Source organism: Pipra filicauda, unplaced genomic scaffold (genome assembly GCF_003945595.2).
Source record: "Pipra filicauda isolate LSUMZ 115617 unplaced genomic scaffold, ASM394559v2 scaffold232_size1229904_pilon, whole genome shotgun sequence".
NCBI classification, from domain to species: Eukaryota; Metazoa; Chordata; class Aves; order Passeriformes; family Pipridae; genus Pipra; species Pipra filicauda.
In genome coordinates, this window is record NW_024104346.1 from 210,447 (window position 1) to 231,962 (window position 21,516).

General features: G+C 52.3%; 1 protein-coding gene across 3 annotated transcripts in view; it reads right to left on the bottom strand.

Annotated features, from left to right (window-relative positions):
- Nucleotides 1-21,516, bottom strand: part of CSMD2 (CUB and Sushi multiple domains 2) — a 249,974-nt gene that overhangs the window by 64,185 nt on the left and 164,273 nt on the right. For all 3 annotated transcript variants that reach the window (XM_039381590.1, XM_039381589.1, XM_039381591.1), the window contains 11 exons: nucleotides 21,043-21,169; nucleotides 16,650-16,852; nucleotides 14,027-14,218; nucleotides 11,524-11,662; nucleotides 10,873-11,060; nucleotides 7,570-7,764; nucleotides 6,652-6,768; nucleotides 4,017-4,130; nucleotides 3,784-3,879; nucleotides 2,245-2,448; nucleotides 1,324-1,448 (listed from right to left, as the gene is read on the bottom strand). In XM_039381590.1, coding sequence (XP_039237524.1) covers nucleotides 1,324-1,448; nucleotides 2,245-2,448; nucleotides 3,784-3,879; nucleotides 4,017-4,130; nucleotides 6,652-6,768; nucleotides 7,570-7,764; nucleotides 10,873-11,060; nucleotides 11,524-11,662; nucleotides 14,027-14,218; nucleotides 16,650-16,852; nucleotides 21,043-21,169 — 1,700 coding nt within the window. The remainder of the gene's footprint in view (nucleotides 1-1,323; nucleotides 1,449-2,244; nucleotides 2,449-3,783; nucleotides 3,880-4,016; nucleotides 4,131-6,651; nucleotides 6,769-7,569; nucleotides 7,765-10,872; nucleotides 11,061-11,523; nucleotides 11,663-14,026; nucleotides 14,219-16,649; nucleotides 16,853-21,042; nucleotides 21,170-21,516) is intronic.

The window sequence follows — 21,516 nt, forward strand, 5'->3', positions numbered from 1 at the left end:
AACACCCCGTGAAGTGGTGCAAAGAGGAGGGAAGAAACCCTCAGATAAGGAGATGTGGGATGAATGGGCCTGGCCAAGAATCCACCTCCTGTGTGTCACCCCGTGCCAGGCTCAGGGAGGGCACCTCAGGGGGGCCTTTGTCTCAGCTTTGGTCTCTGATGTTGGGTTTAATTCTCCACATCCTCCTGCTCCCGGGGCCATTCCTGCAGAGGAATGATAAGAGCCCACAAAAAGGATCTGGAGAGAGAGCTCATTTACCTGGAGACAGGGAGCAGCAGGGCTGGGATTGTCCAGTCACACTGCTGCACCTCTGCTGGCACAGCCAGCTCCCACGGCTCCCAGCATCCCACAAGTACAGCACTGCAAAGATCTGCACCCAAAATATCCAAATATCCAAAATATTCCCCAGCACAGCCACACAGCCCCAGCTGGTTTCCCACACACGGTGCCTCCAGGAGGCAAAAATCCATTGGAATCTTATCCTGAGCTGGGGGGGACCCACGAGGACCATCCAGTCCAGCTCCTGGCCCTGCACTGACACCCCAACAATCCCACCCTGTCCCTCAGAGTGTCTCTCAGCTCCCTTCAGGCACTGGAAGGTCACAATCAGGTCACCCCAAAGCCTTCTCTTGTCCAGGCTGAACAATCCCAATTTTCCCAGCCTTTCCTCACAGCAACCTGTGCCTGGTACCACCCCTTACAGTAAAGGATTTCTTCCCAATATCCCATTTAACCAGTCCTCCTCCAGCTTGAGGCCGTTAATTCCAGACTCTGCTGTCATAAATAAAGCAGAGCAACCATAAATAAACACCACCAGTTTAAAGCTCTCCAGTCTCTGAGCACCTCGTGTCTATTGAGCAGTCAGGTATCAAAGTCTGCTCCCTTTTTAGATCTACTTAAAACCCCACAGCTCCAGCAGAATTGGGAAAGGACCCACAAGGATCATCCAGTCCAACCCCTGGCCCTGCACAGACACCCCAACAATCCCCCCCTGTCCCTGAGAGGATGATCCAAACCCTCCTGGAGCTCTGGCAGCCTTGGGGCTGTGCCCAGACCCTGGGGAGCCTGGGCAGTGCCCAACCAGCCTCTGGGGGAAGAACCTTTCCCTGAGATCCATCCTAACACACCTTCAGGCCATTCCCTGGGTCCTGTCCCTGCTCGCTCAGAGCAGAGCTCAGTCCCTGCCCACTCTGGCAGTCGCAGGGTAAGTGAATATTTGATCCCAGAGAATTCCACCTTCTTTCCCGGGAGAGGCAGAGATTCACAACACGTGGCCTCTCTAAGAGCACCAGACACTGTTTCCTCCTGTCTCTGACACTGTACCTGGATCCCTGCTCCTTCAGGGACTGTGATCTTCCACACACAGTTGAGGCTGTTCAGGTAGGGCTCGGGGAACCCCGGGGACAGGATGGTTCCCTTGCGCTCCGTCAAATTCCCACCGCACGGCACTGGAAGGAGGAAATCGCTGTTTGAAAGTGGAATTTGCAATTGGCTTTATGCTGAAAACACCTTGCAAACACCCATCCACGGACAGAAAAGCAAGAAGTGGCTCATGATTAAAGGATAGTATAAATAACCCCAATAAATAAAGGATAGTATAAATAAACCCAAATCAAGATTTGTATAAATAACCCCTTTTTAGCTTCTGACAGGGCAGTGCCCAGCCCTCAGGTGTGGGGAACACATCAGCCAGGAGACTGATCCTTCAGGAACAGCTCTTCTCCAGAGGAGGTGAAAGCAGCTTTCAGACACATCTGATTCATTCCAAGTGCTGTCCCAGATCTCACAACGACTGTTGGATCAAAAGGTCCATTCCCTGGAATCTGAGGTTCAGCTGCTCTTGCTCAGAGGCAGGTTGGGCTTCTTTATGTAACAGAGAATCCCAGAATGGGTTTGGGTTGGGAGGGACCTTAAAGCCCATCTAACTCCAACCCCCCACCATGGGCAGGGACACCTTCCACCAGCCCAGGTTGCTCCAAGCCCCGTCCAACCTGGCCTGGGACACTCCCAGGGATGGGGCAGCCACAACTCCCTGGGCAGGTTGTAAGAGGTATGAAAGAGGTTTTTCAAGTTCCACCAGTGGTTTGTTTTGCTGTGGATGTTTTTTTTCATAGAATCACGGGACACCCCGAGCTGGGAGGGACCCACAAAGTCCAACCCCCGGCCTTTCCCAGGACAAGCCTGAAAATCCCACCACGGCAGAGGACGAACTGTTCTGTCTCATCTCCCCCCGAGGTCACCTACCCACACAGGTGGGCACAGACACGTTCCACTGTGCCAGGGCCCCGGGCATGGTGAGGCACTCGATGGTGGGGGAGCCGTGCAGGGCATAGCCGGGGCTGCACTCGAACCTCACCACGGCGCCCACGGCGAAGTCGCTGCCCAGGCGGCGGCCGTGGCGCGGCTCCGGCACGGAGCTGCACTGCGTGGCACTGGTCCTGGGCACGGCTGGGGGGCAGCAGGGACCAGGGGGCAAGGGGAGAGAGGGATAAAACACGGTCAGAGCACACACGTCGGAAATATGGAGTGTTAAATCAAAGACCTGTTAAAGGCGGCGCGGAAATCTGGTTGTACCCAAAGTGCGAAGGGGCTGAGCCCAAACTGAGCCCACACTGAGCCCACACTGAGCCCACACTGAGCTCCAACAGTCCAGAGCCCAAATTGAGCCCAGACTGAGCCCAGACTGAGCCCAGACTGAGCCCAGACTGAGCCCAGACTGAGCTCCAACAGTCCAGAGCCCAAATTGAGTCCAAACTGAGCCCAAATTGAGCTCAAACAGTCCAAACTGAGCCCAAACTGAGTCCAAACTGACCCAGAGCCCGAAACTTAGCCCAAACGGAGTCCAAACTGAGCCCAAACTGAGCCCAAACTGAGGCCAAACATGACCATTGAGAAGAGAAAGCACTAACAGCATCATGGAATATCCTGAGTGGGGAGGGAACACAAGGACCACTCAGTCCAACCCCTGGCCCTGCACAGACACCCCAACAATCCCTCCCTGTCCCTCGGAGAGTTTCATCAGAACCTCTGCTTTGCTGAACTCTTTGAAGATCACAGTCAGAACTACAGTTGTTTGACAATAATTAGGCAGAAATTCGAGAGAACAGATCTCTGGATACTCTAAAATCCAAACCATGTTTCACTTCGCCCCCAGGGAAGGCACAGGTCACTCTGTTGTCTGTCCCCACTTTGCAGCAAAAGCTTACCACAGAGAACTCCAGAGAGCACGTGGGTGAGAAATCCCTCCTGTTTTCTCACTGTTCTGTGCATCACTGTCTATTTACTCCCATAAAATCCCTCAGTGGGGCCCTCCCAGTGCAACACAAGCTGTTACTGAGGGGATCAAGGGGCAAGAGTTTGACAGCAGGAGACCTAAGCCTGTGACACGCAGAGAGGGAGGATTTCAGAGCTGCCAGACAAGATTTCAGCTGCTTACACCCAGAAATGTGCTAAAATGCCACTGGGAAAAATTGCCGGGGGATAAATCTCCAAATTCCCCGTGTAACTCAGGGCATGACTCAGTGAGATGGTTCTGATACTAATCCTGGGATGAGCGAGGGCTGAGGCTGAGTGGGGATGAAAGGTCTGAATATAAAGTACCTACAGCAGCCAGACAGCCCTGCCAGATCACTGCTCCCAAAACAACATTAATCCCTTGGGATATTTCCTGTTCAGGACCCACAGACACCAAAAGCAGCTCAGGACACTTTGGGACATCCCCATATTTTTGACCATTATCTCGGGACCGACCTGAGGATGCCTCCAGAACAGAGCTGTACTCACCTTGGTAGACAAAATGAAAACCTTTGGCTGTGGATTGACCCTTGGAGCTAAATTTGATGAGGATCTGGTTGGTGGTAGCTAAGGGCAAGGATTCACCTGGGTGGGGAGAAAGGCAAACAGGAGATGGAGATGCAAGCAAGAGCCACGGCAGTGGGACACACAGAGCAGATGGTCAGTGTCAGGCTGGGGTTTGAACCTGCTCTTCCCAGCAGCAACAGGGACGTGCTTCCTACCTGTGTGAGAGCCTGAGAGGGAGCTGAGGAGCCTGGAGTGCTGGTTGGGGCCATCGTGGACCTCCACGACGTCGTTGAGCGCGGTTTGGAAGAAGGCGAACTGCCCGAAGACCACTGAGGAGAGAGGGAGTGGTGGGGGCATGAGCCACACTGCTGTCCCTCTGCTGCCCCTCTGCTGTCCCCACTGCCACCCCCAGCACCGCCCCACACAGCCAGGAGGTGTTTCACAGGGCCACGGAATCAGGAACACCCTGAGCTGGAAGGATCAGCCCAGCCCAGCTCCTGCCCTGTCCTGGGACATCCCAACAATCCCCCCGCTCCCAACGATGCCATGTATTGTCCCAGCACACACTGAGCTGTTTGGGCTCGTGTTCCAGCTGCTTTTATTCCAGGCAGAGACAAACAGGGCCTGACTGACAGCCTGGGAAGATGGGAACCCTTTATTTAGCCCCAGAGTCGGCCCAACAGAGGCAGCCCCAGCCTCCCCCGAGTTCCTGCCACGGCTCCTTCCCACTGATTCATCATCCAAGAGGGAATCTGTGACTCATCCCCTCCCTGCCTGCACCACACGGGCTTTGTAATTCCACCAAGCCATAACTGTTATTTATTGTCTGTATTGAGCCTCTGTCAGGGAACTGGCTCCCCTTGGGTCAAGCATCACACCAAACCTGGACAAAATAACAATCCCTGTCTTGAGGAACTCGATTTCCAGGTGGGATCTCTCTGCTCGGGGTGGATGGTTGGGAGAGAGGATATTCGTGATTTTATTGATATTCAGTCCTGAACCTGCTTACAGAGCCTGCTAATGAGGGTGCTCTGGTCTCACTGCATACAGTAGATGTGTTTTTATTTATTTATTATTATTATTACCCTCATTATTATTATCCCTGTTATTACTATTATTATTACACGTTATGATCATCATTATTATTACACTTTAAGGGATTTCATTCTTCCCATCACCACAGACTGACAGCTACCTCTGGATTCCCTTCTCAAATTAAGCTCTGACTGCAAACCCGTCGTTTAAACCACTGAGACAGAAAGCAAAACAAAATAACCACAGAACCCCTGAGAAAAAAAACCCTTCACTGAACTCTGACCCTGCTGAGGAAAGCACATGATTTTTAAAAATGATTATTGTTGTTGCTATCACTGTTGTTGTTGCTGTTGTTATCATTATTATTACTATTATTATTATTCTCCCTGCATACAGTAAATAGCCAGGAGCAGGCAGAGCTCATACAAGGGAGAAAATAACAATAATGAAACGATCAAGCATTTTTTTTTTGCTGAAGCAAAGACACTTCAGTTATTTATCTTTATATTTCACAGGATAACAACAGGGTGTGTTTTTTTTTCCTGACAAATCTGCACTTAGAAGCTTTTTTTTTCCTCCCTTTGTCTCCTCTCCTGGCTTTGCCTTTTCAAGCTCTTAAGTGCAGATTCACAAGCTGAGAGGTCTCTTGCTGTGAAATCCATCATCCACCAGGCCACGACATTTGTTCCCTGCACATCCAGGCAACATTCCAGCCCAGCTCTGATGGCAGGAACACTGGAGAAGTGACAGTAGCACCACCCCTCCACCCCAAGAGTCCTGTTGCACAGAACCTGAGCAGGGCAGGGCTGGGAAATGCAGAACATCCCCTGCTAATGGTTTTCCTGCTCGTTTTTAATGAGGATGTTGAAAGGGAGCAGAGGGAGAAGGGGAACTAATTTCCACCCTGGGATCAGACTGTCTGACCTTCGTGTTACTCTTGTTTTTAAGACAACACCAAGACCAGCTCAAGTAAAAGAGATCCAAGAGCTGTAAGAGCAGTGTTGGTACTTCATCAGGAACTCAGATGGATCCTGGATGCACACAGGAATTCATGGAATCCCAGGCTGGTTTGGGTTGGGAGGGACCTTAAAACCCATCTCGTTCCATGGGCAGGGACACCTTCCACCGGACCAGGCTGCTCCAACCTGGCCTTGGACACTTCCAGGGAATCTGAGTGTTTCTAACTGAGTTCTGGACACAGAATCCTTATTTCCCACTCTGCCATCCTGGCACAGGGAATCCCAAGCAGCTGGAAGGGCCGTGGGGACTGAGGGGATCAATACAATGCTCTGAGAGCAGCATCAAAGAAGAGCATTTAGAGCCCCTCACCTGCCAGAGCTCTTTAAGGACTTCAAATTCCCTTCAAACAGGAAAATCAACCACTACCAACCCCCAGCAGCTTCTAGAACATTCTTAACTCTTGTATTCAAGCTCTGACCCAACCTAAGCAGCACCAAAGCCTAGAAAAAGAACAATGATCCTTATAAATGGATCTGGCTTTGGTTTGTACCCAATTTTAGAATTTAATTTACATGCCCCTGCCCATGGCAATGGGTTGGAATGAGAGGATCTTTAGGGTCCCTTCCAACCCAAACCATTCCATGCTTTTCCCATGTTACTTAGAAATAAAAAATGACCCTTAAGTCACATCCACAAACCCACCCACAGCAAACAGCATCCAACAGCACCACTTGTTTTCCAGCCTCCCTTGTCCCCGTTTCCAGATGCACTTATTTCACTGCTTTGCTCAAGTCAAACAAAGCAAGCAAGAGCTGCAGAGCAGGACAGAGTTCCAAAAACACCCGGATACAATACCATAGTCCTTGGGCACCACGATGAAGTACAAGCAGGCCTGGCCAGTGGTGTAGTTTTGGGGGTAATTCGGAGACAGGACGACGCCGTCGGAGCCCGTGTACTGACCCCCACAGGGAGCTGCAAGGCACAGGCAACAAGGGGTCACTCCCAGAGCCTGCAACACCAGCTGCTCCCAGAGTGCTGGGCCCTGTCAGTGCCCCCAGCCACGACCCACACCCTGCTCCAGGTGATCCCTGGGAGCTCCCATTAAGGAAAACCATGCCCTGAAATCATCCCGGCTTCACATTTCATTATCCAGCCGTGCTGGGGAAGGGATGGGTGTGGTGCAGGATAATGTGGGATAACTGCTCCCCACCTGGCTCACAGCTCAGGGCCTGGCAGGATGAGTCCCTGCTTTTTTTCACCCTCCCTTTCCAAAATCAGGGAATTCCTTCTTCCCCCTCAGCACAGACTGACAGCTACCTCTGGATTCCCTTCTCACATTAAACTCTGACTGCAAACCCATCATTTAAACCATTAAGTCAGAAAACAAAACAGAAGAACCACAGAACCCCTAAGAAAATAACATATCTTGTTTTCTCCCTAAACTCTGACCCTGCTCAGGAAAGGGTTTTGATTAGCAAGGCTCAGGTTTTAGCAAATGTTGAAGTGGCTTCCTGAGTCCTGCCCTGCACCAGGGGCACAGGATCTCCGTGGCCAGTTCCCTCTTGAGCCAAAGAAGGCTCAAGAAACCTCTTATAAACTCATATAAATCAGCTCTCCCTGATTTTAACACTGGGGGGGGGTGGTGTTAAAAAGCCTGAAAAAATGACAAAAGGCTGAGAATCCCCCTCTCTCTGCAAAAAGCAACATCAGGTTTGTGACTGTGACAATGAAAGGTTTGGCACCGGGCAGGCTGGTCCCTCTCCCGGGAATTACCTGTGCAGGTGGGGCGGGGTTTGTTCCAGGTGGGTTTTCCATCCCCTCCCATGATGCAGGTGAGGGTGGAGACCCCCTGGATGTCGTAGCCCCCGTCACAGTAGTAGGTGATGGTGGATCCCAGCTTGAGGTCCGAGCCCACGCGGGTGCCGTTCCTGATGGAGCCCGGGTCGAAGCACGACTCCCGGGGGTTTTCTGCGGGAGACAGTTCCCAAGAGCTTCACTGGTCTCGTAAAATCACCCTAAAATTTTGGTCAGTTACGTTTTGGGGGTGTTTTTTTGGCTTTTTTCCATCTGGGGATGTCGCTGAAGCACATCGCGAAGGGCAGGAGCACGTGCAGGGCTCAGGGCTCAGCTCCCTCCTGCTGGCCCAGACCTTCCTGGGATGCCCAGAACCAGCACTGGAAGGAGGAAGCTCACTCACATATTTACAGGTACCCAACATCCACTCAACGAGGCAAAGTCTTGATTTCCCAGAATCCCTGAGGTTGGAAAAGCCCTCCCAGTCCATGGACTTCAACCTGTGCCCGATGCCCACCTTGTCCCCAGCCCAGAGCACTCAGTGCCACATCCAGCCCTTCCTTGGGCACCTCCAGGGCTGGGCACTCCAAACCTCCCTGGGCAGCCCCTTCCAAGGCCTGACCACACTTTCCATGAGGAAATTCCTCCTGATGTCCAACCTGACCCTCCCCTGGCACAGCCTGAGGCCGTTCCCTCTCCTCCTGTCCCTTGTTCCCTGGGAGCAGAGCCCGACCCCCCCCGGCTCCCCCCTCCTGTCAGGGGGTTGCAGAGCCAGAAGGTCCCCCCTGAGCCTCCTTTTCTCCAGGCTGAGCCCCCCCAGCTCCCTCAGCTGCTCCATTTAAGTCTCCCCACTCCCTCTCCTTGCACAGGAACAGGCTGGGAGGAACTTTGCAAACCAGGACACACAAACCCAGACTGAACATGGAGCGTATTTCAGACGTGCCACATCTGTTCCCATCATCTCCTGGCACCCCACACTCCTGGATCCAAGAGCTGTCTCTGCTCTCACCGTGGAAATTCAGTGCCATGTGTGAGCTGGGTGACTCTCCAGATGTGCAGCACGGCTGCAATTATGGCAAAATGATTACAAGCACTTAAACAAAATGAAGACATTTTTCTCCCTGTTCACTCTGCCCTGCAGAGTTAAAAACTCCATTTACATATGAAAATTCCAGTAAAGACCACGGAGCTGTCAGATCTTGGATACTTCTTTCCCTCTTCTTCTAAGGTTTTTTTTTTTTTCCTTTTTTTTTTTTTTTTTTTTTTTTTCTTTTTTTCCCCCTGCCTGAAATATAATTAGGGGCTTTGATTAATCCTGCTCTTTTGTCATTTGGAAATTGCTCATTAAAGCTGAGGGCTTTCCTGAGAGCAGTGGCTCTGTGAACAATTAGAATGTGTTTGAGCATTAAATCATGGCCTTTCAGTATTTGGGGAAGGTGTGGAGGGAGAAACAGAGAACAGCAAAGCCCCCAGACCTTGCTTTTGTTTTTCTGCTTGCAGTGAAAAATGGGATCAGCTCCAAGGATTCCTTCACCACTGGGGATCCAGGTGAACAGGGAACAAAGGGATGTGAAATGTTTCCACCAGGAACAGCAGCCACTGGTTTTCCCTCCACCACCAACCTGGCCTGGAATGTTCCCAGGGCTGGGGCAGCCTCAGCTTCTCTGGGCATCCACACCAGCTCACCAGGAGCCCAGCACGCTCCAAAACTCCTCCCAAGTCCATGGATCACCTTTTCCATAAGGACACAGAGCTGATTTTCAAACAGCATCACCCAGTTCTGACTGTTTTCAAGCAGTGCTGGGTGTTGTTAAACAGCCTGCCTTGCAAGGAATTTTACAGCACAGCGTTCCTGTGGGGAGTTTCCACCTTAAATAACCCATAAATAATGCTGAGTGGATGTTTATTAGCTCAGGATGGGCAAAACAGTTCTGGCAAAATAATCACGAATTTCAAATCGGGCTCGGGGATGGTTTGTTTTGGGTTTTTTTTCCCATTCCTTTGGAAGGGTGAAAAGTAATCAGCTTTGCTTCATTTGCTTTCCATTTCATGCCTCTTCACTTCTGGCCCATAAGAGAAAGAGGAGTTACTAAAAAGCGTGAGGAAATCTCCCACTTTGGAGCTCCCAGCCTGGAAACTCCTTCCCATGCCCTTCACCCAAACCCCCACGTGCTCCTGGGGTCACCCCTCACCTCTCCAGCACGAGAGGCCAAGCCCAGTTCCACAGAACACCTGGAGCTGTTCTCCCCACACTCCAAAGCAGTCCCTGCAGCCCAGAGCAGGCTGGAGGAATCGTTTCTTTCCAGCTCTGTTTCCATCCCCCAGTTTTTGCTCCATCTCCCTGCTCTGACTCGTCAGATCCCGCTTTTGCAGAGCAGATTTTTACTCCAGCTCGTAACAACTCCCTTCTTCCACCTACTCCAGGCACAAACAAGGGGTGCACCTGCCAAAGCCGCCTTCTCCTTCCCCCTCTCCCCACCAGCAGTGCCAGGTCTGTCACTTCCCAGCTCCTTCCAGAGCTAAAAACACCCGGGGATCTCTCCAACCACCACAGCTGAGGCCACCACGCTGTTTTACTGCCTCCCTCCTTCCTTTACCTCCTTTGAGGAGCTGGAGCGTGTCCAGAGCTGGGAATGGAGCTGGGGAAGGGGCTGGAGCACCAGGAGCACAAGGAGCTGGGGGGGCTCAGCCTGGAGAAGAGGAGGCTCAAGGGGGACCTCATGCTGGAGGAGTTTTAAGGTCCCTCCCAGCCCAAACCACTCTGTCGTTCTGTGAAGTGGCATCTTCTGCTCACCAGAGACAGAACGATTTGATTTCAGTGTGGAGCAAGAAATATTATACACAATACAGCCTGGACAGTAAAGGAATGTTTTCTGGGAATCTCCCTTGATTTTCTTGAAAGAAAAAAAAGTAAAGACTTTCTTCTCTGTTCACGAAAGTCCCACAAAAAAGCAGCCACTCGTGACAGATCCCACAGCCCTTTTCTGCTGCTGTCTTAGCTGTGTTCATGTTATCTATGCACCCTGGCTCTTTCTCCAGCCTCCAGAATTCCCCATTTTCCCTACATGCCTCTTAAATGTGTTTTGGTCGTGGCAGAACCTCGGGATGACTCCTGGAGAGGAGAGAGGCTCCCACGGCGCCTCGAGCCTCTCCCACTCGGTCCAGCTTTGCTTTAACCTGATTAGAGCACAGGGAAGGTGCCAGTGTTTGCTGAGTGAGCCAGGTCAGGCATGCCCAGGTGTGCCCAGGCGTGCCCAGGTGTGCCCAGGTGCCCACCCTCACCTGTGTACTCGATGACAAAGCCGGTGTTGCTGACGGAGGCGTCGCTCCGGAACGCCAGGAACAGGCTGTTGCTGCTGCTCTCGATCCTCTCGGGGAGCTGGGAGCCATAAAAGCTCCCAATCAGGGGGCTCAGGGAGTCAGGGCCATCATAGATGTGAAGGAAATCATAGCCAGGCTCCAGGCTGAAGCTGCAAAACCAAAGGAGTGCTTGGAGCAGGAGAACTCCTGATGTACAGGACATTCCTGACTCCATCCCACAGATGCATGTGCTGCACCACAGTTAAATTTAAATAAGCCCTCTCAGCAAGGTATTTCAGAATTAAAACTACCCAACATGTTTCCTCCCAGGGTTTTTTTTTTGTGACTAAAACAATATTTGGCAGAATTATGTTCTGTTAAAGCAGCTGATCTGAGGGGATGCTTCTGGCACACAAACACTGTGCAAAAACTGTGCATGTCAAAGAGGAGCTGCAGCTGAGATATGATGTTAATCTGATGTTCTCAGATTAATGCCTGAGAACAGGTTGCCCAGGATATGGGACCATCCCACCAGGTTTGGTTTGGCTCCTTCCCAGTGATTTGCAGCCCCTGGTGCCCCCTCCCCGTGCCCAGGGACAGCCCCAGAGGGTGCCCAACCCCTTGGGTACTCACATGTTGAACACCAGGGCAATGACATAGTCTGGAGACACCGTGAGCTTCCAGTCACACTCCTTGCCAGGGGGGTAGGGCTCGGGGTACTGGGGGGACAGGATCACCCCTGAGGGGCCCGTCAGGATCCCTCCACAGGGAGCTGCAAACACAAAGAACAGGCAAAGGGGGCAGGGTTTGTGTCACAGAGACTGAAAAACCAGCAGGTGAGAGGTACAGGGAAGGCAAAGCAGGGAGCTGTGGGTAGGTGAGGTGTCAGGGAAGCAGCTGACACAGATATCCTGGAATATCCTGAGCTGGAAGGGACCCACGGGAGTGTTGGAGTCCCAGTCCTGTGTTACAGGAGGTTGTGGTGGCTCTCCCAGAGGTCATTCCAGAGGGGACCCACACACAGAGAGCCAGGGATGCCACCACAACCCTCCTGAGATCTGTAAGTGAGCAACCAGAGGGACAGAGAGTTATTTTATGCTTTTCTGTTGCATTCCTTTAGGCAGCTCCCAGCCCCAATCTGTTGCTAACCAAGTGCAAACATGTTGTCTGGGCCTAATGGCTCATTCATGTTTATTCCAGTTACCAACACATTAAATGGCAAGCTGATTGAAAAATCAATTATTACTTTTTTAAGGCTGGAAGTGCCTGCTTGTGTTTCCACCGTGGCAAACAGGAGTGATTTTCTGCCGTCAGCCTTTCTGCAGCCTCCTCGGGAGGGTCGATGCTCTGAGATTCCCCTGGTGCTCAGATCAATCCTCCCAGATTTGGGATGGGGGGAGAGGGAGGGGAGCACAGTCTGTGTTAAACTCGGGGGTCTGACACCAGCCTAAGGCAACAAAGGGGTGGGAAATGAGCTGGGATGGGGCAAAAATGATGGAACAAATCCAGGTTCCACGAAGGAGTGAGCACGTGTGGGCTTTGGTATTTTTCTGTTTTTATCCTGTGGGCTTTCCTAAAGCCTGTAAACACACAAGAATCTCCAGACATCGGGTAAAACACAGTGGGGCTGGTCTAAAAAGGTCACAGTGGAGATTAAACCAGAGACTTTCCCCCAAGGCCCCAAGTCCAGCCACAGGAGGGCTGTTATCCCTCTGGGATAGACAAGGAAATCACAGCACAGACACGAAAGAATTTAGTTGAGGGTCACCCACAAACACCTTGGAAGAACCACAAGCACCTATTCTGTGTCCATTCACCTTCATCTTAACCCCAAGGGTGCTTTCCCCTTCCACTCAGGGGAAAATCCAGAAGAAACCAAAGTGTGAGGACTCGTGTTTGAAAAGCCCGAGGGAGACGAGTCCTTTGAAAATCCCCCCCCCTGGTCTCCAAAGGATTTAAAGCAGCAAGTGATCTCAGCCACTGCTGTTTGGAGCTGGCCAGGATACAAACTTCAAATACCCCAAAGCTCCTGGGGCTGTCTCAGTCGAGGTTCCTGCTCAGCCCACGTCGTTCGGGGACCGAGGAAGTCGTGCAAAGATGTGAAAATCCATTTGAAATGCTAAATATGTAAAATGCAAGCTTTCAATTTAACACCCTTTCCCAGCTCAAGCTCCAACCAGGCAGCCTGTCCCCCCAGTTCCTGTAAAACTGGTATTTGGCCACTGATTGTTCCTCCAGACCCTTTGTCACTGGAGAAGGGAAGGAGCAGGATGTTGTTTGCAGCTTCTTCACGGAGTTTATGACTCCAGGTCAAACAGGAGGTGACCTGTGGGAACTCATCTCACTCCAAGATAAAGGCACTGGCTGCTTTTCTCTGCAAAGGACTCAGAGTTCAGCTCCTGGTGGGAAAACTCCACGGGAAAATGAAGAGATGGGCACGACATACAACACCATGATTTAGTTACAGCCCTGGGAAGATTAAAAGAACTGTCTCTGGGAGGCTGAGGAGGTGCCAAACTCAATCCAGAGTCATTCAGAACCCAAGTCCTCCTGCAGCACAGACCCTGGGCATGAAGTGTGATGTTAGAAAGTGAATTAATTGGTTTTTCTTGCTTGGGGTAACAGTGCCCAAGCAGCAATGAAGGTTACAGGTAAAGTAATTTGTGGTTGGCATTTAATTGGCCAGCAAATTTGGTGTTTATTGCTCTAGAGTGCCTGGCATGACTGGGTTTTGGATGTATTAAAAAGAATCCCTTTTAGGAGCTTCTTTTATTCCTTTATGAGCTCAAAGAAAATGTCAGAAAGCCCTTTCTCATGGCAGAGTTTGCTGTCTCCTCATGCAGAAATGATTCACCCACGGCCCCAGTCCTCTCCACCAACCTGAGTTTTAAAGGAGCCTCTAATTTGGCCTTGTCAGGTTAAATATCATCCCTTCCACTGCACCGTGTCCTGGGAGCTCCCAGCATGAACTAGATCCTCATTGTCCCAGACACTCCAGGGATCAACCCAAAAAAGTTCTGTGGGACAGGTACCCCTGGAAATGCACCTCTTGGAACCAGGTGGGACCTCCAGGTCCAGGAGTCTGGGAATGGGAAGGGGCAGGGAGGTCGGTGGGGGGGTGGCTGCGTGTCCTTACCTGTGCAGGAGGGAGGGTCTGGCTGCCAGAAAAACCTGTTCTCCACCTGCACACAGGTGATTTGGGCCTCCCCTTGCAGGGCATAGCCCGGGTTGCACTGGAAGGTGATGGAATCTCCTGCCTCCTTGCTGTCCCCGCTCCGGCTCCCGTTCTGGGGAATTCCCGGGTCGTTGCAGGACGTGGCAGTGGAAACTGAGGAGTAAATCAATATATATTACACACCTTTATCTGCTGCAAGGCTTAGAGCACATAAATATATCTCTATTTATTTCCTACAGCAGCTGGACCCAGTCTCTGCCCTCACACACACACCCAAGCCATGACTTGTCCTCCATCCCTCCTCCTCCTCCTCCAGTATCCCACAGAGTTTCCCCACACGCAAAAACTGGCTTTTCCTTTGCTCTGAGCATCTGCCACTGCAGCTGGAAAAGGCTCTGGGGAGCAGCAAGTTCTGCACTGCACGGAGGGCAGGTTTGCTGTTCACTCAGTGATCCACACACCCACTGATCTCCCGTGGCAGTTCTGTAGGATTCTGTGTCAGGCACGGGCTGCAAAATCAACTCATCCACCAGCACTTCTCACTTCCCCTGAGTGGTGAGGAAATGCAGCCTCAAAACCTGTGAAGCATCAAGCCTGACCTTTCAGAAAGGCACGTGCTTCCCTCCCAGACTTGCTGCTGCATCTCTTTGAGGTCTGAGATGCCCCCCCTGGGCTCCTTCCCAGCCGGGGACAGGCAGCACAACTTCACTGCTCCCTGAGCTCAGCACCTCAGCTGCTGCCAGCGGGGCAAAGTCCTGGAGTAAAGAAGTTTTGCAAGCTTAGATACCTCATTAAAGTTCATGAGATCCCAAAAACTGTTCACTCCTGGGCTTAGGGCTGGCTACTTAGTCACACCTGGTGAACAAAGGCTTTGAGCAGGAGCGGTCAATAAAGCCCAGCTCCAGATCAGGCAGCAGAGCAGAGCTTATTTCCTGCTAAGTTGATGAGAGTCCATTACACCCAGGCAGTTTAGAGAAAGCTGCTCTCAAAAGAGCCAGAGGAAATCCCCTCTCTTTCTGTGCAGCTGAAGATAAGCAAGTTCACAGCCCAGGCTGGTCCTGCCCAGCAGGATGAGACACAAACCTGGCAAAATAAAAAAAAAAGGGGATGGCCCAGCTGTGCTGGGTGACGCAGAGCTCTCCCTCTGCCTTGGTCATCCCAGAAGGCCTAAAATCCAGGAGAAATTCTCCACAGATTGCTGTCTGGCTCCCCCAGCCATGCAAGGCAGGCTGGACACAAAGCTATGGAGAAGAACTTGGGAGAGGCAGGATAATGCTTGGGTGTGTCTGAGTGCCAGGAAGGTCAGACCATCAGTCACCAAACCCACCTCCCTGTTTATTACCAGCTCCAAAATCAGCACCTGCAGGTTGGTTACTGGACAAGGTGCCTCGTGGAACCCCCTGTGAAGGTTGGAATGTGTCACCCCGATATAATTGGAATTAATGTGTTTGCAGGGCTGAGCTCAGGCAGAGCCAGACTGCAGCACCCCCCCAGCCAACAGAGCTGATTGTGACCTGCCTCTCATCTCAGGGGAGCCAATTTGGGGGCTTTTAACCAGGCTTGGTTTTCAGAGCCCACTGCCCAGCAGCTCTCAGAGCAGCAGGGGTGGCAGCCAGAGCTCTGGGGCAACGTGGTGGAAAAGAGCTGTAATTCCTTCTTGTGTCTTCCACCCTGCCAAGTCAGCACTGTGGAGGTGACTGGAGCAGGGGGGAGCAAGGCATCACCTGCCAGGACAAAATACTGCAGTTTGAACTCTATTTGCAGAGTCTGCACTCCACTGGCAGAGCTGGAGGACACACAGTGCCTGTCACTGCTCACTGCAATGTCACCCCCCAGCACGACTCTGGGGGCACCTGAAACCTCTGCTCAGCAGAGCTGGGGCTGGATATGATGAGGGAATCACAGAATCCCAGAATAGGCTGAGCTGGGAGGGACCCACAAGGAGCATCCAGTCCAACCCTCAGCCCTGCACGGGCCCATTTCTCCTCCTGCCAGCCCAGAGCTTCACTCCCTGCCAGTGCTGATCAAGGTGCAGGAGGCTGGGTGGCTCAGACACAGGGATTTCCAGCCCTCCACAACCTCCCTCTGTACCAGGGGGGCTTCTCCAGCTCAGAGCCCCTCAGGTGCCCCCTCACAGGGTGAAAGGGCTGGAGGATGATCATAGAAGCACAGAATTGGAAGGGACCAACAAGGATCATGGAGTCCAACCCCTGGCCCTGCACAGGACCATCCCCAAAAGTCACCCCCTGTGCCCCAGAGGATGATCCAAACCCTCCTGCAGCTCTGGCAGCCTTGGGGCTGTGCCCACTGCCCTGGGGAGCCTGGGCAGTGCCCAACCAGCCTCTGGGGGAAGAACCTTTGCCTGAGATCCAACCTGAGCCTGCCCTGACACAGCTCCAGCCATTCCCTGGCTGCTGTCCCTGCTCCCCCCAGAGCAGAGCTCAGTCCCTGCCCCTCCTCTGCCCCTGCCCAGGCAGTTGAACTGCACTGAGGTCTCCCCTCAGTCTCCTCTTCCCCAGCTGAACACACCAAGTGCCCTCAGTCTCCTCCCATGGCTCCAAACCCTGTCCCTTCCCCTGCCCACCTGAGAACTGGATGGCAAAGCCCTGCTTGCTGGTGAAGAAGTCGGTGTTGAACTGCAGGATGAGGGAGTTGAAGGTGCTGTGCACGTCCCCGGGCAGCCCCGACCCGCTGAGCTCCCTCAGCAGGATCCCCTTCTCCACCGGCCCGTCCCAGATCCGCAGCACGTCGTGGAACTCCTCGGTGTGGAAAACCATGAAGTGGAGCCTGGGGGGGCAAAACCAACCACAAGTCAGACCACAGAGAGCTCGGGAAGGATCAGGAATGTGCTGGGTGCCAACCTGAGGTGGTTTGGCCCACAGGGAACGTGTTCCCTCATCTACAGCTCAGCCTGGAATAACTGCGTCGGTCCTTCACCCAACCCCAATTCCTCCCTGATAAATCACATCCATGAACCAAAACCAGCCCAGGCAGGAACAGTAATGTCTTCTGAGAAACCAGGTTCTGAGAAACCTTCCTTCTGAGAATCCTGAGCAGCCCTGGAAGTGGGTCCTCTCCTGAGCAAACAGAATCACTGATCTCTCCTAAAAGCTTTTTCAGGAACAAGGTAAAGGTCCAAAAGCCTGTTGTGGGCAGTGAAAATGTCCCTGGCCAGAACAGACTGTGGGTTTTACAACCAAAGGGGCTCAGACATTGCAATGAGCAGCTGCCACACATGAAAGGCTGAGGGAGCCACCAGCTAAAGGCTGGAATCATGGAATCATGGAATGTTCTGAGCTGCAAGGGACCCACGAGGATCATCCAAGTCCAAATCCTGGCCCTGCACAGACACCCCAACAATCCCACCCTGTCACTGGGAGCCTTGTCCAAACACTCCTTGATTTCTGGTAGGTTTGGGGCCACGATCACCTCCCTGGGGGTGCAGGTGATGGGTCAGGGATCAGTCCCTTCCACTCCTGCACTTCAAATGCCAAGTGAAGAGGAGGCATTGAACTGCCCCTGTTTGTGATTGCCCCGTTAGCACTGGGGGAAAGACTCTCTGACACAACAAAACCAGGCAACTTGAGCCACCCCAGAGTGAAATGGGGACAGAAACCTATAAAGGGAAAAAATCTATACAAAATAAAACCAGCAGGTACTGTGCTTAAAACCCTGACAGTCCACAGAGGGAAACGAGGAAGAATTCACTTGGCTGCTTTCCCATTAATCCGGGGCAAACATAAATAAATCAGGTAGAACCATAAAAAGGGGAGGGGGGGTAAAAAGCCCCCACTGCAACAAAATGATGCCCACAGAAGCTGGGAGAAACCTGAAGAGCTGACTCATAAATCCACCCAGCAGAGACCTTGAGCAAAGAGAAAGGCAAAGGCAGACTGGAGAGAAAATCAGGATGGATGGTGCAGAGCTGTTCTCCACGGCTGCCTCGGCCTGGTGACGTTTGTGCTCAGGCAGAGGGGGCCCAAGGAGCCAGAACTGCTGGAAAAACCCAGGGCTGGAGTCACTGGAGCCAGGGAGATGCTGCCAGGGGGTGACCTGGGCTGGGGGGACAGCCTGGAGCTGCCACCAGCAGCTCCCCGTGGGGCCAGGGCTGCCTGAAGAACCTCACCCCCCTCGTTCAGTTTGGAAGAACCAACTTTAGGCAAAGCTCTGTCGGGAGGAGAGCACAGCACCATGTCCAGGTGAGCCAGGGACAGGTTACTTAGCGCCAGTTGGTCCAGGAGACTGTTGGAATATCAGATTTTATGGAGAAAACTGGTGTTCTCTGGAGCAAATCCATCTATTCAACAGCCACTCGTGAGTTTTCTCTCAGCCTGACTCTGTTCCCAGCAGGGACAAGGCAGAGACACTGGCTTAGCAGGCAGTGGAGAGGAGGAGAGCTTTATCCCTGTGCTCTGACAATCCCAATTACATGCATGAAAATGCAGCAAAAAGCAAATCAGAAATTGGGAACATATATCCATATATATTTGTGTGAAGGAGGGAAAGCTCTGCCAGCTCAGCGAGGAACAGAGAGGAGAGCCCAGCTCTGCCCTGAATAACCCCTGGGGAGCCCTTTTAGCCCCAGCTCTTCCCAAAGCACCCCCCAACCCCACTGACCCACCTGGGGGGGCTTTCTGCTGCCATCCCCCATCCCAGCTCTGCCCATCCCAGCAAAGGGCTGGGATCCCACCTGGAGCTCCTCCGGAGCATCCTGGCATCCTCCTCCTTCCCTCCCTCCCTTCTCCCCCCCTCCCCAAAGTCTCCCAGACGAACCCAGTCCCTTCCCCTGTGATGTTTATGCACGAGGCTGTTTGCACAGGCACAAAATTAATCCCCTCTCCGAGTGCAACCCTTTAACTTTCATGGCAATAAAGTGCAGACTCATTTTTCTCTCTGTCTCGCCTCCCTCTCCCCTTCCCCTCGTGCTGTGTGCAGATACAGCTTTATTCAAAAAGCTCTGGTGATTAATTTTCATGTAAGTTATAAATGAGAGCTTTATACAATTGTACCATGCGTGAAGAGGATTATTTTTCCAATGGATTACCATAAAAATGAAGTTGCTGAAAATGTGCTCTCTCGACTCCCCAGAGATCATCTGTTCTGTCTGAGCTGGCAAATAAAAGGGGCAGGAGAAGGGAGCTCTCACCTCTAAGGAAAGGAAGGGTCACCAGGTGTGTTGCTGTGATACCACCCAGCATTTTTCACTTCAGCCTTGGCCCCTTCCAAGCCTTTGGCTGATCCAAAATCTCTCCTCTGCTCCCTGATTTTAGGGATGACATGAGCCAAGCCTGAGGCAGCCGTTGGATGGGGGGAAAGGAGGGTCTCGTGTCTGCTTTGTCCTATAAAAATCTTCAGAATCTTTTTACAGGAGAATAAAAATAAAGGAGATTTCAACTGGAAGTTGCAATTCAGCTGCATTGGCTGCTCACCCCAGCAACCATCCATTACTGAGCCATTCCAAAGGGCAGAGCTAATGGAGGGAATTTCTGCATTAAATAAAAATGAAAATACTGGACCAAATCTATCTCCAGCAGAAACCCATCGACTAAAAGCACCACAGAGCTCAACCCGATTAACAGGCTCCACTGAAGGGAGGATGGGGGTGATGCAGCAAGGAAGACAAACTGGGAGATAAAATGGGATTGAGAGTGAAGGAATGCAGGGTGGAACAGCCCCTGAAATGGGGCTGACACAGGTCACAAGCACCAGGAACTGCAGTGGGAGGACAGTGGGAGAAGAGGATTATTGTGAAACAGAACTTTGAAGCTCCATTTCTCTCCCCCTCAAGCCCCACCACTTGGTAAAAGCTTTACTTGCCCAAGCATTGCAGTTTTCTGTCTCAAATGGCTTTAGCTGGGCTGAAATATGTGGGCACACACAGAGCAGGGCTGGGAAACATCCATGTGGGGAAGCAGCAGGATCAGAGATGAAGGATCACGGAGCAGGAACTGCCTGGGTTCTGCTGGGGACTGCACCAACCTCACCAGCCAAATGTTCTCAATCCCATCCTTACCCAGAGTCACATAACTCATGAGCAAATTCCATTTCCAACTCATTTCCAACAGGGAAGTGGCACCGGGGTGGGAAGAGGAGTCAGAGGAGCAGGAGGAGGGAACAGTCTCGGGTCTCTGCACAGAGCAGATGTTTAGAAACAACCTCAAGTCATCCTTCAGGAGGATAATGGCTTTGTGTGTGCTCTCTGTGTTATTAAAACAATCAACAATGCAGGGAGGAGATGAAGGCTGAGCCCTGGGGCCTCAGTTTTCCAGCTGCCCACCCACCCCTGGGCACCCTCACACCTGAACATTCCCTCTCCCAGACACAGCAGGGCAGAGCTCATCCCCTGCAGGCTTTGATCTCTGCATGGGAGATGAAGCACACCCAGAATTACCTTCCCTGAACCTTTCCTGGGATGATTCCCTGTAACTTCCTGCACACATCCTCACTTCAGGATCGTGTCACTGCTGGGGAATTCCACACCAACGTGGTGGGAAAGGTTTGGCTCTCAGTACATCCCATAAGGAGAGGGGTGGGAAGCTCTCACTGTAGGTGCACACAGGAGCTCTGGGGTGTTGTTTGGACCTGGTAACACCACAGGCAGCAGCAGCACATGGAGCTGTGGCACCACCCAGGGCACCACAGCTGGGAAAAGAAAGGAGCAGTGATGCCACTCTGGTCTCTGAGCAACCTGGGCTGGTGGAAGGTGTCCCTGTCTGGAACTGGGAAAAGAAAGGAGCAGTGATGCCACTCAGGGCCTCTGAGCAACCTGGGCTGGTGGAAGGTGTCCCTGTTTAGAACTGGATGATTTTTAAGGTCCCTTCCAACCCAAACCATCCTGATTCTGCCCAGCCTGGCAGGAGCTGCCCCAGGGCTCGACCCTTCCCTCCGAGCCACGGGACGTTCTCCCGACATGCTTTATGGAACTGTGGCTCTGGAAAAATCAGCTGGATGTGCCAAGAGAGCCAAGCCCCACTCACCCTATGGTGCAGCCAGGCTCTGCCTCGATGGTCCAGATGCAGTTGAGGTTGTGGTCGTAGGGGGTCGGGTAACCCGGGGACAGGATCCGCCCCGAGGCCTCTCCTCTGATGGTCCCTCCACACTCAGCTGGAACAGACACGGGGGTCAGGGGGCAGATTCAGCTTCTCACTTGGCAACAACACAAATCTCCTCCTACAAATACAACTGGGAGTATTTCCTGCCCTTCCCAGGGATTCTTAAAGCCCCCAGAGCAAAGATAAAGGGAATTTAATTCAGCGAAAAGGTTGAGTTGGCAGAATAATTCTGCATTTCTGGGCAGATCTGATGGGCTGTCAAAGCTTCCCTCCACCTTTCTGATTGTGGGGAGCATCCTGTTCCCCCAATCTACTCATGGGGGGTGAGACAGCTCAAGTCTTCTGCCTGTATTCATCAGTGTGGGAAAACAAAGAAGCCCAACATGTGTCTGTGTAAAT